Genomic DNA, 16,006 nt, shown 5'->3' with positions numbered 1-16,006 from the left:
GTTTACTGTTATAAAAAACTGATTTGTGAGCTTTAGTGGAACTAAAGGTGTGAGAATAAACAGACACACGTGATCGTTGTCATGCGGTGGAACAGCTGTGTCATCATCAGAGCTCGTGAAGCCGCTCTTGAGAAGCTGCGCTGGCTGAGTTCTCCGGCTACTCTCGAAACGCTCTCGCGGTACTTTGATGGCATACGTCACGTGGCGTCGGCGCTGTATCAAGTTGGACAAAATTTCTAACCGGCATGCACTGCTTCAAGTCAGCCACCGATCGGTCTGCGCAGAGCTGCATGAAGTCCAACAAGCCTAAGGACTAATCACTAAACAAGACACACCGTTAAACATGATTAGACAATTAACCAATGACAACATGCCGCAAAAGACTAGGGAAGCTCATGGCAGGATCACATGAGGGCAAGGGAATCACATGACTGACATGAAACATGAACCCAAAGCTTTACATAAACTCTGTAGGACGTAATTCTTTTAAATCAGTTTTGGGTTGCTTCTAGAGGGTGTGCCGTTGTCCTGCGCAGAATCTGCTTGTTTCTGTTTTTGACTACTGTAAATAAACTCTGACCATTTATCACTGGAATATTACAGATCCAATCCTGAGATCCAGAAAGAAAAGAAACGAGACTTAATCAGGGTAGACTGCTCTTTGTGCTACTCTAATCTTTAACTGTGTTTTTCAACCCCTAAACAGGAAGCCTGCTGAAGGACACACAGAGGACTGAGACTTTAGGGAATTTAACGAATAATTTTAATATTTGCTTTTACTTTTGCAAGTTTTAAACATTCAGTTATATCAGCCATATGCATTTATTTATTATCTTTAAAGAGAAAAAAGAGTGAGTTTCACTGATGATTAGGCAGCATTGTTGATGTAAAAAAATTGCGAAGCAGTATCTTGAATAGTATTTTTACTCACAAGTGTCTGTACTCACAAATCTGTATTTACTATTTGATCCAGTGATTACATTTGTGTCTTCTTTTTAGTGAAAAAAAAAAAAGCTCACTGAGATGATACAGATGGAAAAGTAAATAATAAAGTTATTGTGCAATTCTTCTGACAGGATTATTTTATTTAGCAAAATATCTCAGCATTCACTGATGCACTCAGTCACCATTATATGTTTGGTCTAAAGCGAGACTGCTCTCATGTTTTACTGAAGGACAGCAAATGCAAGTACATTTTCTGTCTTCCTTGCAGGACTGTGATATGAAGAGTGTGCAAAGTAACATTTTAGCAATAGTGTGAAAGTGGATCATACATAACAGGCACAATACTGGTATAAACATGAATATGCGTCACATGACTAAACTTACGTCAATGTTTTAAAAAAACTCAGTTTTGACAGTCCACACTATAACGCGAAAACGGTGTTTTCAAATTAATCCACTTTGGAGAATGTTTTTTATTAATAAAAATGTGTGTCAGTGTGGACAGAAGGACAAAACAGAAAGAAAAATATGCTTTTTATTTTTTTTAACAACAATTTTATTTATCAAAAATTGTCAAAAGTTTAAACAGCATTTAAAAGATGCCACACGTATTAGTGTGGACAAGACCTGAATCACTGGAAGAACCCGTGTGTCCTGTGAAAGCATCAAACCCAACAGCAGGACCACAGCTCTGTCCACTTTTTAATATTCATATTTAGGATATTCAGCACATTCACTGTATTGTGGGGGAACATCTGCAGGATCATGATTCACGGAAGAGTCGCTCACCAGAGGTACCTGCAAGAAAAACAGGTATGCCATCAGCTTTAATGCTTATTTATTGATAGTTCTAATCAATTCTTGAAAACACACACACACACACACGTATGTATGTATATATATATATATATAAAAAAATTATTTATTTATTTATTTTTTTTTTTCCACAAAGTCCCATTAGACTGGTGCTACAAGCTTCTCTTACCTCTGATGGATTGGGTCTAAAGGCATAGGACTGTGGAATAACAACTTGGTAACGTGGAAGCACCTTCGGAAAAATACACGTTGCGTTTTATACCTTCTTACTGCAATATAAATTTAATAACATTGGATGACAGTTCTAGTATTACAGGTTTATAGACAACACTATTTCAAATGGAAAAAGGAAAAGACAAAAATCCTGATGAAATATTTTGGCGTCGAAACTTGTGCAGATTATTGAAAACAATAGAAATTGAAAAACTACCCGTCTTTCTGTCAATCTGCAATGTCCTAGCAACCACCCAGAAAACCCTAGCAACTGCTTAGCAACCATAGCGGTCACTCAGCTTCTAGCCCTGAACGCATCACTCACCTGTGGAGAACAAGCGTTGGCTTTACAGGCAAATGCTGACAGAAAGATGGAGATGATAAACTCAAGGACAGTGAATACCAAGGACACACCACTGATCCCCCGGAAGAGGATCTGAGAAAACACTCATCATTAGCACAAATATCAATAAAATAAATGATAGTTACTCACTCATACGCTGGCTGCAAGTGCAGAATGTACAATCCTTGAGGTTCATATGGTAATATAACAAATCAAACTTAATGTATAATGTCAAAGCCTTCTTGCATGGTGAACAGGGCTTGACATTAACTTTTTTGCTCACTAGCCACTGTGTCGAGTGGTTTTCAGAAGTTACACTCAGCATTTTCACAGGCAACAATTTTACCAAAACCATGAGGAAAAACTGCCATATAGATATTTTTACTACTATCTCATAATTTGGCTACAGTCAAACCACAAATTATAGCAAAATAAAGTAACTGTGAAATTCTTCATCCAAAAATTCTTCATACAGTGACTACCAAATTATTCAGACACTTTGACCTGACCATGTTTTGCTTTACTGTTTTTTCTTTAATTGCTAATGTGACCTTTTTACACACAGACTGAACAAAATGAAGCATTGCTTGGTAATTGGTTGACCTAAATTGGTATTATGTAATTGTGTAATTAAATTTAACAGATGACAGCTAATCAACCTAATTCATTTGTGAGACAGTCTAACAGAAGGATGGACAAAACCAGTGAAATATCAACTGATTTGATAACTCTGAGTTCTTGTCATTTTTTATTACCATTTTCTAAACTATAGCGAATAAACTGATAATGTGAGAAATGTTGATGGTGTCTGAATATATTTCTGGAGCAAATGAAATGAGTGAGTGAGGAGAGGCGGGTTTGTGTGTAACTCGCTGTCACTATTTTTGACCACTACATTGCACTTAGTTTATTATTTCAGATGATTTTTTAAAAGACTACAATTGATAAATGTATATATGAAATTCAGTCCGCCGAAGCGATTAGTAGGAGTGACTGTAACACGCCACTGCTGAAATACACACGCATTTGACGGGTGTTAAAGGAGAACTCCGGTCAATTTTAACATTGAGCTCATTTTTTTTTACATTTGGAGTGCTGTCAATACAGAGAACAACGACAAAAATCGGTGTTGCCTACACCGAGTTATTCTATTTTTAAAATTTGCACCCTGTTGACTTCAATGGGGCAAGTACTAAACCTGCTTTTAGGCTCTTAACATCCTTGATGTGTCATTACAAGTGCACAGAAAATGTGAGTGATTCCTTCTGAGTCAACACGAGTGGATCTGACTGCAGTAGATGTGAAAGATATGTATAAAAATGATGTTATTTAAGCCAGCGCAAATCCCTGTTTACATCCTGTTTTTCAGTTGAAGTCCAAAGTAGTCGATTGCCGAGTTCACGCGCATAGGTTTAGTTACCTATGATCACGCGCGTGAACTCGGCAATCGACTACTTTGGACTTCAACCGAAAAACAGGATGTAAACAGGTATTTGCGCTGGCTTAAATAACGTACTCGGTTACTAATGTAACCTCGGTTCTCTCTAGAAGAGGGAACGAGTATTGCGTAAGGTTAGCTTACGCATCGGGAAAGTCTTCTTTCTTCGAGATCTGAAGCCAAAAAATTATCCTTAATTTTGTATACATTGTCAACGCAGTGCAGCAGCCGACAGACCTAGGCAGGCTGTATAAGCGTGCTCATTGGCTGCTCGGCGGCAACTGCTTAAGCCTATCGCTTCGCGCCCTCCACACCCTTCTAACCGTCAGAATGGGTGTGGCCAGCGTGTATATATTCAGCGCTCATAGGCTAAAATTCTGGTTTTCGCAGTCTGAAGCGCAAAAGCTCGTGGCGCGACACGGCAGGTTACGCAATACTCGTTCCCTCTTCTAGAGAGAACCGAGGTTACATTAGTAACCGAGTACGTTCTCTTACGAGAGGTCTCTCGTATTGCGTAAGGTTAGCTTACGCATCGGGAACCCTTTGTCAACGCCTTGTGCGCCGAGCATCCAGCCCATGAATCCCAGGGAAACCGGGGAAAACACTCTGCTGGGAAATGTGGCCGGTCGGAGAGACGGGCCAGCGCAGTACAGGCACTTCATGCAGCATATGAAATAGAGCGGCGCGGCCGGTCTATAAACATATAACAGTACAAACAGTAGGGCCGGCAGAGCGAGCCCATACAGTACATTAGCACTCATAAGGGTAGGAGAAAAACGACATAGTCGGTCTCACATGAAGGGAAAAATTCCCGCGCGACAGAGAATAATACGGGCGGCCAGCAGCGCGGGCCAGCACCGACAACAGCGCGTAACGGGAAATAGGAAACAGAGCGGATCAGCCGGTCTGAGTCAAACACTTCACCCTGAGTATAGTACCAGAATAGCGCCAGCATATGAACGTAGTCTGCACACGAGAAATGGGCAGAGCATACATGTCACTTATGCTGACAGTATTTTTGCCTGTAGGGCAGGAACTTCCAGGTTATAAAACCTCACGAATGTTGACGGGGAGGCCCAGCCCGCCGCCATACAAATACCGTGATTAGAAATTCCGCTGGACCAGGCCCACGACGAGGCCATGCCTCTAGTGGAGTGGGCTCTGATGCCCAGAGGGCACTGCAGGTGTCTGGAGGCATAAGCTGCTGCTATCGCGTCCACTATCCACCTGGACAAGCTCTGCTTCGAGGCGGCAAGACCCTTGGTGCGTCCGCCGAAGGAAACAAAGAGCTGCTCTGAACGCCTGAAAGCGGCGGAGCGCGTGATGTAAACTCTCAGCGCCCGGACAGGGCATAGGAGGTTATCACTGTCCCCACTGTCGGATGCTGGCAGAGCCGAGAGGGACATAACTTGTGCCCTAAACGGGGTTCCAATCGCTTTGGGGATGTAACCGTGTCTCGGTCTGAGAATGACTTTCGAGTCATTCGGCCCGAACTCAAGACATGCAGGGCTAACAGATAGCGCGTGCAAATCACCCACTCGTTTGACTGAAGACAGAGCTATCAGAAAAACGGTTTTAAGCGACAGATACTTTAGATCCGCGGATTCAAGCGGTTCAAAGGGAAAAGCCTCTAGGGCCGCTAGGACCAAGGACAGATCCCACGAGGGAACCGAGGGGGGCCGCGGGGGATTCATCCGTCTAGCTCCTCTGAGGAAGCGGATAATGAGCTCATTCCTTCCCATTGCCCGGCCGCGCGTCGTCTCAGCGAACGCTGCAATAGCGGCCACATATACTTTGAGCGTGGAAGGGGATCTGCCCTTTTCCAACAGCTCTTGTAAGAAGGAGAGCACCCGCGGGACCCCGCATGCGCGCGGATCCAAGTTTTTAGTAGCGCACCATTTAGAAAACACCGACCATTTAGACGCGTAGAGCCGTCTCGTGGAGGGGGCTCTCGACTGTGTGATCGTGTTCACGACCCCTTCTGACAGGTCAACGGGTATCCGTTGATCACCCATGCATGCAGCGACCAGCGCTCTGGATGGGGATGCCAGATCGATCCACCAGCTTGGGAGAGGAGATCCTTTCTCACCGGGATCGGCCATGGGGGTGAGTGCGACAGCCTCACTAGCTCTGGGTACCAAGTTTGGTTTTCCCATCGCGGGGCTATAAGCAGCACTGAGTGGTGCGTTTCTCTGATCCTCGAAATGACCTGTGGCAACAGGGAGATCGGAGGAAAAGCATACAGCAGGAGGCTGGGCCATGTCTGGGACAGCGCGTCCTCGCTCTTCGAATAAAACTTCGGGCATTGAGCATTGTCTTTCGACGCAAAGAGGTCGATTTCCGCTCTGCCGAATAGGCGCCAGAGAAACTGGACTGTCTGGGGGTGCAGAGACCATTCTCCCGGGGGAATGTTGTCCCTGGACAGTCTGTCTGGACCGACATTCAGGTGGCCCGGCACGTGCGCGGCTCTCAGCGAGCGCAGCGAGCGGTAAGCCCACACGAGAAGGCGTTCTGTCAGCCTGCACAGATTCCTGGATCTGACACCGCCCTGTCGGTTCACATAGGATACCACGGACGTGTTGTCCGAGCGGACTAGCACATGGTGATCCCGTATGAATGGGAGGAAGCGCCTGAGCGCGTTCTCGACCGCTATCATCTCCAAACAGTTTATGTGGAGGCATTTTTCCCGGTCTGACCATAGGCCAAAAGCCGGTTTGCCCTCGAACAGAGCGCCCCAGCCTGAGGTGGAAGCGTCCGTCGAGATAACTTTGCGGTGTGAGATAGCTCCCATTGTCACTCCCCGCTGGTAGCAGTCGGCCGCTAACCAGGGCTTCAGAGCTGAAACGCAGCTCTGAGTCACTCTGATGCGAATACCGCCGGAAGCCCATGCTCTGTGAGGCACTCGGGCATTCAGCCAGCGTTGTAGCGGGCGCATTCGTAAAAGACCCAGCCGAAGCACTGCTGCGGCTGAGGCCATACAACCCAGTAACCTCTGAAATGTTTTGAGAGGTACGGTGCTGCCCGGCCGGAGGAACGCGGCCAGGCGTCGAATGCAGCGCGCGCGCTGTGTCGACAGGCGGGCCGTGTACTGATATACCTGACCGTCGAAGGCGAATCTCAAGAATGGCCTGTGACGGGGTATTATCTGGATCTGAAAAGCACGCGTCTTTTAGATCGAGAGATATAAACCAGTCCCTCGGGCGAATTTGCGCGAGAATTTGTCTGGTTGTGAGCATTTTGAACGGTCTTCTCATAAGAGCCTTGTTCAAACGTCTCAGATCCAAAATTGGTCTGAGAGCTCCGTCCTTCTTGGGAACGAGGAAATAACGACTGTAAAAGCCCGACTCGCTCATGGAAGGGGAAACCGGTTCTATAGCCCTTTTGCACAGAAGCGTAGCTATTTCTGCTCGAAGTAGATGTGCTACTTCCCCATTCACTCTGGTCTCGATACGCGCTTGAAAGCGCGGAGGGCGGCGAGCGAACTGCAGAGTATAGCCCTGTTTTACTGTGCTTAGCACCCGTTCTGATGCGCCTGGAATAGCTTCCCACGCTTTTGCGTGTGCAGCCAGGGGCAGAATGGCCTCCGGGCTCCGATCGCCGCGCATCGCGGGCTCGAGAGCTCGAAACGGAGGGGCGGGCGCGGCGCGCGCGCTCTTGGTGCTTAGATACGGCGGATCGCACGCAGCGATAGCTGGCCGTTTTACACACAGTGTCCCGGTGGCTTTAGACGGGGAACATAAAGTGTGAGGCGCGATGGCGGCGTCGGGGGCAAAAATGTTCGTTAGTATGTGTGAGCGCTCGAGGGCGGGCACAGGACTTACATTCAGGGGCGGGCGCGGCGCGCGCGCTCTTGGTGCTTAGATACGGCGGATCGCACGTAGCGATAGCTGGCCATTTTACACAGTGTCCCGGTGGCTTTGGACGGGGAACATATAGTGTGAGGCGCGACGCGCGATGTCGGCGTCGGGGCGAAAATGTTAGTTAGTATGTGTGAGCGCTCGAGGGCGGGCACAGGACTTACATTTAAAACATGACCGGTCGTGCGAGGCCGTGTGACAGAGCGGGCAGTGAGTAGGTGTGGGCACGGAGAAGTGGACACGTGACCTACTTTTAACACTAAAGCGGCTTTTGCCTGCTTCATGAGAGTGGGCTCTGTGAGAGACACGGGATGTATAGTGCTTGTGTACAGGGGTGAGCACAGAACGTGGGCACATTCACTGTACTAGAAACACATACGGCGTCAGCCATGCAACCAGACATTATGCTCTTTTGAAATTTCTCTGGGTTGCCGTGAGAACGGCGGATGCGCGCAGGCGAGCGGGTAGATATACCGGCTCGTTGACTGCGAGATAAACAGCTGCAGTAGCCGTGGCAACGGGGACTGACAGAGCGTTAAGCTTCGACGGTGGTCCAGCCGCAGGGCTGCGGGATTTAACCGTCTTTTCTTCTCTCGTGTTTAGACGCTCAAAAATACTCGAGCACCCTGAGAAGGTGTGGTGCGAGAGGCGGGTTCGCTTTCTGTAAGTAAGAAAGACTGGCCGCGAGCTCGGAGAAGCAAGCAGCATAAATTTTTATCTGCCCCGAGAGCTTGAACTTAAGAGGGGACTGAGAAATGTGTGAGGATTGGCGGTTGTCCAGCCGTAGCGAGACTAACACACTCTCTTCTCTTTTCGCCGGTGAGTGAGGCGCGCACGCTGAACGCTGCTCGTGACCGTCCGCTTTGTCATCCCTTGAACAGTGCAATCTGCGCGGCCCAACGAGGGAGAGAGCGGGCTTGTTTTCTGTATGTAAGAAAAACTGGCCGCGAGCTCGGAGAAGCGAACAGCATAAACTTTATCTGCCGCGAGAGCGGGGACCGAACCCGGGTCTCTGGCTTGACAGTCTAGGATTCCGCCACTGAGCCACAGGGGAGAATACATTAGTACTCGGTTAGCGTCATCATGTCTTGTGACGGCGTTTGCTTGCAGGCGAGCGTGTATTTATAACAGGCTCGTATACTGCAATAGTAACAATTCCAGTCGCCTGAACTTAAGAGGGGACTGAGAAATGGAGGTTATAGTCCAGGCCACGGCGGGACGAAAACACTCTGTTCCCCTTTCACCGGTGAGTGACGCGCGAGGACGGAGTAGCTTTCTTGTAACGTAAAGAGAGCTCCAAGACCGTCCGCTCCTGCCATCCCTTGTGAGCGGCGCAGTTTGCGCGGCTCGAACAGAGGGAGAGGAAACTCGCTCCGAGACCGTCCGCTCCTGCCATCCCCCGTGAGCGGCTCAGTTTGCGCGGCTCGAACAGAGGGAGAGGAAACTCGCTCCGAGACCGTCCGCTCCTGCCATCCCCCGTGAGCGGCTCAGTTTGCGCGGCTCGAACAGAGGGAGAGGAAACTCGCTCCGAGACCGTCCGCTTCTGCCATCCCTTGTGAGCGGCGTAGTTGCACGGCTCGAACAGAGGGAGAGTACGGGTATCTATCACATTCGCCTCATCTCCTGACGCGGCGGCGGCGCGGGCGAGAGCCGGCGGTTGAGCGGCCGGGAGGGAGAGGGCGAGAGAGAGCTCGAGGGAGAGGTTCCGGCGAGCTCCTCAGTCACAACAGTCTCCGGTGGTCGCTGCGAGCGGCGCTTCTTATTGCGCGGCCCGGCAGGGACAGGCGGAGCGACAGCTTGGTCGAAAGCTTCAAGTCGAGCCCGCAGGGTCGACATTGAAAGCTCTTCGCACTCGGAGAGTGCGGTGGCGGCGTGCCCGCGGCCCAGGCGGAGAGCGCAGAGAGGTAGCGGTCTCCGTTGCTGAGCGGGGCGCGGCACGAGCCGCAAAAACGAGGCGTTTTTGCTCTTTTAGAATACACACAGAAACAGTAATAATGTAAAGGATATGTCGCCGGATAGCGTAGCAGGCACGGATGGCTGAAGGCGGCGAAGACGGCCGGCTTCCTCAGGCGCTGTCCTAAGCTTGCTGGTCACTGGTTTCAACAGCGGCGGCTCTCAAGATCCAGCGATGCGAAGAGCGTCGCTGAAGACAAGAAAATCAGAATTTTAGCCTATGAGCGCTGAATATATACACGCTGGTCACACCCATTCTGACGGTTAGAAGGGTGTGGAAGGGCGCGAAGCGCCCTCATTGGTTGCCGCGTTCAGAGCGCTCACCGATAGGCTTAAGCAGTTGCCGCCGAGCAGCCAATGAGCACGCTTATACAGCCTGCCTAGGTCTGTCGGCTGCTGCACTGCGTTGACAATGTATACAAAATTAAGGATAATTTTTTGGCTTCAGATCTCGAAGAAAGAAGACTTTCCCGATGCGTAAGCTAACCTTACGCAATACGAGAGACCTCTCGTAAGAGAACATCATTTTTATACATATCTTTTACATCTACTGCAGTCAGATCCACTCGTGTTCACTCAGAAGGAATCACTCACATTTTCTGTGCACTTGTAATGACACATCAAGGATGTTAAGAGCCTAAAAGCAGGTTTAGTACTTGCCCCATTGAAGTCAACAGGGTGCAAATTTTAAAAATAGAATAACTCGGTGTAGGCAACACCGATTTTTGTAGTTGTTCTCTGTATTGACAGCACTCCAAATGTACAATAAAATGAGCTCAATGTTAAAATTGACCGGAGTTCTCCTTTAATATCAAGACGTAAATTATTAGTAACAGTAAGTGGTCTATTAAATTCTTCTATTAAATGCAAGTAAAACTGTGACTAGAAAAGTTGTTAACATACCTTGTAATTATAACAGTTATATCTATAGCAGTAAGGGATATGTCCTACAGACAACTCCAATGAAAGGATAATAATGGAAATGCCTGCAGTTATAGCACTTGAGATGTTCATTCCAAGTGAACCTTTCACCTATAGACAGAAAAACAAGTTAATTAGTTAGAAAGCACTTTACCCAGTGTGTTAAAGCAGATCATGAAACAATATATATGGAGCACTATAAAAAAAAAAAAAATAAAGTTGCAAGTTGCAATTATAAGGCCCAAGACCTATTCTTCTTTAATAGAATAGCAATACATTCATTCATTCATGTCTGGCAACTTGACATGTTTTCTGTATCATGTAAAACTAAAGGTAATTTGGAGATCACCGATTTCTTTGCAAACTGATTAGATTTTGATTAGACTTCATTGCTCTTTATGAGAATATAATGGATTTTATGCATAGTCAATCAAATTAACCATTTACAGAGCATCCGGAAAGTATCCATAGCGCTTCACTTTTTCCACATTTTGTTATGTTATGTTATGTTATGTTATAGGCTTAATCCAAAATGGATCTGAGCCTCGACACAATCCTGTCTCAGAGCTGTACAGACACTTCATGGCTTGGTTTGTGCTCTGACATGCACTGTTAACTGTGGGACCTTATATAGGCAGGTGTGTGCCTTTCCAAATCATGTCCAATCAACTGAATTTACCACAGGTGAACTCCAATCCAGCTGTAGAAACACCTCAAGGGTGATCAGTGGAAACAGGATTGCACCTGTGCTCAATTTTGAGTGTCATGGCAAAGGCTGTGAATACTTATGTACATGTGATTTTTTTGTTTTTTATTTTTTATAAATTTGCAACGATTTCAAGCTAACTTCTTTCACGTTGTCATTATGGAGTATTATTAGTAGAATTTTTAGGAAAATAATGAATTTAATCCATTTTGGAATAAGGCTGTAACCAGGGTGCGATTTGTGAAAAAAACAGAGGGGGGGGGGGGGGGGATGTTTTGAAACATTTTTATTCATAAAAATAAATCATGAGAACATGAACTCATCACTGCATTTGCAGAAATTGTAAAATCTTTTTTCTTATTAACTCATGAAGTAGCCTAACGCAATATATTTACTCTAATAGCTTATCTTTTTTCTTTTTTTTTTTACTGCTGCTGTTAAAGTAATAACATTAACTTTACATCGTGATGCTGAGCTACAGTGAAATGGTAGAAAAGACAGATGCATTATTTGTGTTAGTCAATTCGCCTCATTCGCGCGAACTGGATGCGTGAATGAGGCTGGTCTACCGCGCCGCGCTAAGCCTCATTTGCGCCGCAGGACCTCTAGACGCGCGTAAACGCGTCTTTACATTGACTTAACATTGAAATCATTCGCGCCAGACGCTCAAGAGTGAGTGAGTAATCAAAAAACTTTTGCTTTAGCCTCAATTGAGTGAAAGTTTGAAAAAAGTTTGTTGCTTGGACCCCTGAAAATAACAAGTGATTTGCGCATACCAAACATAAACTGGAGGAGGCTTTGCCATGGAGTTTATTTTCTGCAGCAATGCAGAGTGATCCTGCGATAATGTACTGAGAGGAGAGAGAAAGGATTATTCTGTTAGAATATTTAGCCTGTGTTAGAAAAGACTGAACTGTACTTAAATTGTACATTGTTTCCTTACGATGAGAGATCCCCAATAAGGAATACCACTGAAGACAAAGATGGATTCTGCATTGACTGTAGACACGATTCCCAACAGGAGAATCAGCAGACCGATCATTATCTGGACAGTCTGAGGAAGACCAGAAAACAGGTTCTTATTGCAGGGGAATAGTGAATCACAGTTATTAGCTGAGCAGGGTTGCCAGGTCTGCACAACAGTTTGTTAATGTTTGTACTTGTCACCGCTAGGGCCGAGGACAACCACCACTCCGGAGGAGCTACACCAAGACACACCAAAAGCCAGACAAGGGGGGATGAAGGATGAGGGACAGATTGGTCCAAAGGCCAGGACCTTCAGATGGCAGACAGCAGGCCAACGTAAGTAATGAGTAGGACACAGGAGGCTACAGGTAAGGATCGACAGACGGTGGGTTTTCTCTTCTCACAGGACAGCATCAGATAACTGAGTGTCACCTCTCTTTCACAGGACGACGGGGAATAGACCAGGACCTTTTTTTGGTGGGGAGCAACGAGCAGTATATGGTAGGCAGAAGGCAATAACCATCCGATCAAATGCAGTAGTCAGCAGTAGGTGGCGGGCAGGGTACAAGGGACTACAGGTGGGTGGCAACAGACAGTGGGCTTTCTCTTTTCACAGGACAGCGTCAGCTAACTGGGTGTCACCTTCCTTTCACAGGCCAGCGGCAGTTGGAGTGCAGTGACGGATAATAGGATCCCTCACCGGGCAGCGATGGCAGAATGCAGTGGCGGATAGCAGTTTCTCTATGTTCACAGAACAACAGTGGTGACTACAGAATCCAGCAGTTAACAACTGAGTCTTCTTACCACAGGGTAGCGATGGCAGCATGCAGTGGCGGATAGCAGTTTCTCTATGTTCACAGAACAGCAATGGTGAGTACAGAATCCAGCAGTTAACAACTGAGTCTTCTTACCACAGGGTAGCGATGGCAGCATGCAGCGGCGGATAGCAGTTTCTCTATGTTCACATTAATTCTTGGTACTCCACCAGACTAGATGGTCTCCGACTAAGTTTTCAAAGTGCTGGTAACATCAAACGCTCAAACACTCGTGCATGTATCAAACCACTTTAAATATTCAACGTGCTCACTTCAATCGTCAGACACTGCAATGACACACCGTTTAACAGTGAAAAGTGTACCTTCACTTCAGCTCGTCGGGGCCGGCCGATCCACTATGAGGATACTTTCAAAAGGGAGACACCGAGTTCGACCAACAATCTGCAATTCAGACCCCTCTCATTTCCCTCACCACGCCAACCATCTTTACTTCCGCTGCCATCCTGCCGCCTCTGCCTCTCGTCTTCTCGTAACCTCGACTTTGATCACAACCGCTCTGCTTGCCTGCGCACTCCTCCCTTCAACCTGCCGTTTCTCTCTCTTCAAACCGCCACGCACACTCACTCATTCCCAACACACGCTCAAATAGCCACTTGATTATCCACCGCAGCTGTTGCTCATCAATATGGGTGTTACACCGGAACTGTTTCCCCAAGGGAACTCGTTCCGTTCATTGTAGTTCCTATTCGTCACCCGGTGACATCCTAATGCTTTTTTGTTTGTTTTTTTCCGTACCTTTCCTTCACACGTATAAAAATAAATTTTATTGAAAGATTTCTCACCCCAAGTGCTTTTGGTTGGCCTTTCAGGAAAGCCTGAAGTCCTTGAGGAGCTGAAGCTGTCTGTGGCACATAAACAGTCGCTGGAGCCGTTTGTTCTGGGGCCTGAAACTGGATGATCAGCGTCGACGAGTTTGTGGGAATGACGGTACTAGACATTCTTGTTTCTGAAACTGAAATTGACCTGTACAGAATAAAGACATGTAAAAACATGTGAAGAATAAAAATGAGAAACCTCAGATTGTTTTCATGGCAAGAGTTCAAAAGATAACACCAATTCAATTTTATGAGGAAAAAAAGGTCTGAAAATGTTTTAAATATACAGAAAAAAATTATGGATTCTCGATTTGGTATGCAACTGAATGCACTCTTCAGTTGTTTTTTGCTGTGTGTTCTTATAGAGATATAGAGATAACGCATTCTGTGGTGTAATACTGTTTCCCAGAATGAAAGTTAAAGTGGGTGGAGCTCAGATGCTTAGGAGGGGTGGCAAAGCTACACACTATTTCCAGGAAATCAAGTCTGACACACTACTGTAATATAATCTCTTTTCACAATAACTATAATATTAAATTGAATCTTACTTAATTTGTCTTTGTTGTATTTAATATAATCTGCATGCTGGTTTGGAAACAGTCTTGTAAATATTGTACAAAACATGTGACATAACAATAATAAGCACAGTCAAAACCATTTATCTTACCTTATTTGGAACAAATTTGGCCCAATAATCAGTAATTCAAGACTTCTAAAAAATAGAGAAAAAATTGAGAAAACTAATTGATTTTCTTGTTTTTGGATTGTAAAAAACAACAAATTTTGCAGCATACTGTATCATTTGTGTTAATTATGGGTATATAAGCCAAATTCATTACCTTTAGTATGCTGTTAAAAACGAAGTGAGGAAGCTGGATCTTCCAGACAAAAGAAAACACAGGGCTAAAAAAACAGGACTAGACGAGGAAACAAGGAGCACTTGGGGAAAATGAGGGTGGGGAAACAGTGGAAGAACTACAAAGACCAAGTACAAGACTACAAAAGGACAGGAAATCATAAAAGATAAAAAATACAGGACACTAAACAAAAGACCTAACACTAGTGCATCCCAGACTCAAACTCATCATAAGGTATCCCTGAGAGTTAAACATCTAAAACCATACTATCACACACAAGCAGGAGATGAGACAGATATTCACTGAGCTGAGGCCTCATTTATAAAACTTTCTGTAGATTTCATACTAAAAGTCTGCATACGCACAAAAAGTTTTCAGATTTATAAAACCATGCATGCCAGAACCTGCTCAAAAATCCCAGTCAGCGGAAGATTGTTTGTACATGCATCTCAATCCCCGTCACCTCCCCGAAATAACCATACATGGAGCTTACAGTGCCTAGTTTCACTATCTGTATCATTTCCATTCATATTCCCATCCACTTGATATCATGTTTAACACCATCAAAGGTACAAGACATTGGAAAATATTAGATACGGAATATAAATGGCATTTGTGCTATTCACATTACATTGCTAAAACTCATCCAATATCCTTGCTATGTTTTAGGATAAATATTAAAATATACATAAAAACTATTGTATTGTATAAACTATTTCTCAAATAAAGTTTTTAGAATAGTGTTGATCTATTCATTTCCACAGGTCAAATAGTATTTTAATTGTTTTAACACCTCTGGGGTCTAAGGTGTTTTTGGGGTCCTTGAGATGTTCTGACATGCCCTGACATTTGTGCTTTTTTCAGTTGCTTATAAACATATTAATGGCAAAGGTGTAATTACACTCTATTTAGCACAAAAATATATTTATCACTATTTATACATAATATGTGAGCAACAATGTTTATGCATGGTTATTGAAAAAACTAAAAACTAAAGTTTCTGAAATAATGCCACAAAACACATACTAAATATGTGTCAATACGACTTTTGACTAATGGATGTTGTCGCCTAGAGTTTTTTCTTCAAAATGATCTGAAAATCATCCTGCCTAATCATTCAAATAAAACAATACATTAATTTAAATTTTGCAAGACACTTTCTGTTTGGAAAGGCAATATGCGAGTGGGGGTCAACGATCCAACACCATCATGCATATTTAGTGGTTCGCACCTGAGGAGACAATGGGGCCCGCATACTTAATGAGCCATTCATTCAGGTGTGTCACTGAGCCACAAGAAAGAATGCAAGAGCAAAATGTATGTGTGTGAATATATATATA

At 45.3% G+C, this 16,006-nt stretch overlaps 1 protein-coding gene across 1 annotated transcript; it reads right to left on the bottom strand.

Moving 5' to 3' along the window:
- Positions 1 to 1,384: 1,384 nt before the first annotated feature.
- LOC307157409 (membrane-spanning 4-domains subfamily A member 4A-like) lies at positions 1,385 to 14,754 on the bottom strand. Its single transcript, XM_079869341.1, has 9 exons — positions 14,649 to 14,754; positions 14,477 to 14,521; positions 13,777 to 13,957; positions 12,136 to 12,246; positions 11,969 to 12,043; positions 10,469 to 10,597; positions 2,300 to 2,410; positions 1,931 to 1,993; positions 1,385 to 1,743 (listed from the first exon to the last, which is right to left on the bottom strand). Exons 3-9 carry the CDS (start codon positions 13,930 to 13,932, stop codon positions 1,648 to 1,650), a joined length of 741 nt encoding a protein of 246 aa, XP_079725467.1. The 5' UTR covers positions 13,933 to 13,957; positions 14,477 to 14,521; positions 14,649 to 14,754; the 3' UTR covers positions 1,385 to 1,647.
- Between the last annotated feature and the right edge of the window lie 1,252 nt (positions 14,755 to 16,006).

Source organism: Squalius cephalus (genome assembly GCF_949319135.1).
Source record: "Squalius cephalus genome assembly, chromosome: 4".
NCBI lineage: Eukaryota > Metazoa > Chordata > Actinopteri > Cypriniformes > Leuciscidae > Squalius > Squalius cephalus.
The sequence above is the reverse complement of the archived record's forward strand: the minus strand, read 5'-3'. Positions and strand labels throughout refer to the sequence as shown.

Bases quoted from the DNA above. Each gene is read 5' to 3' on its own strand.
- LOC307157409 (XM_079869341.1), bottom strand. From the start codon at position 13,932: ATGTCTAGTACCGTCATTCCCACAAACTCGTCGACGCTGATCATCCAG. The intron at 1,994-2,299 runs GTGAGTGATGCG...ATTTTTCCGAAG, and splicing joins CCAACGCTTGTTCTCCACAG to GTGCTTCCACGTTACCAAGT. The intron at 1,744-1,930 runs GTAAGAGAAGCT...TTTTTCTTGCAG, and splicing joins TTAGACCCAATCCATCAGAG to GTACCTCTGGTGAGCGACTC.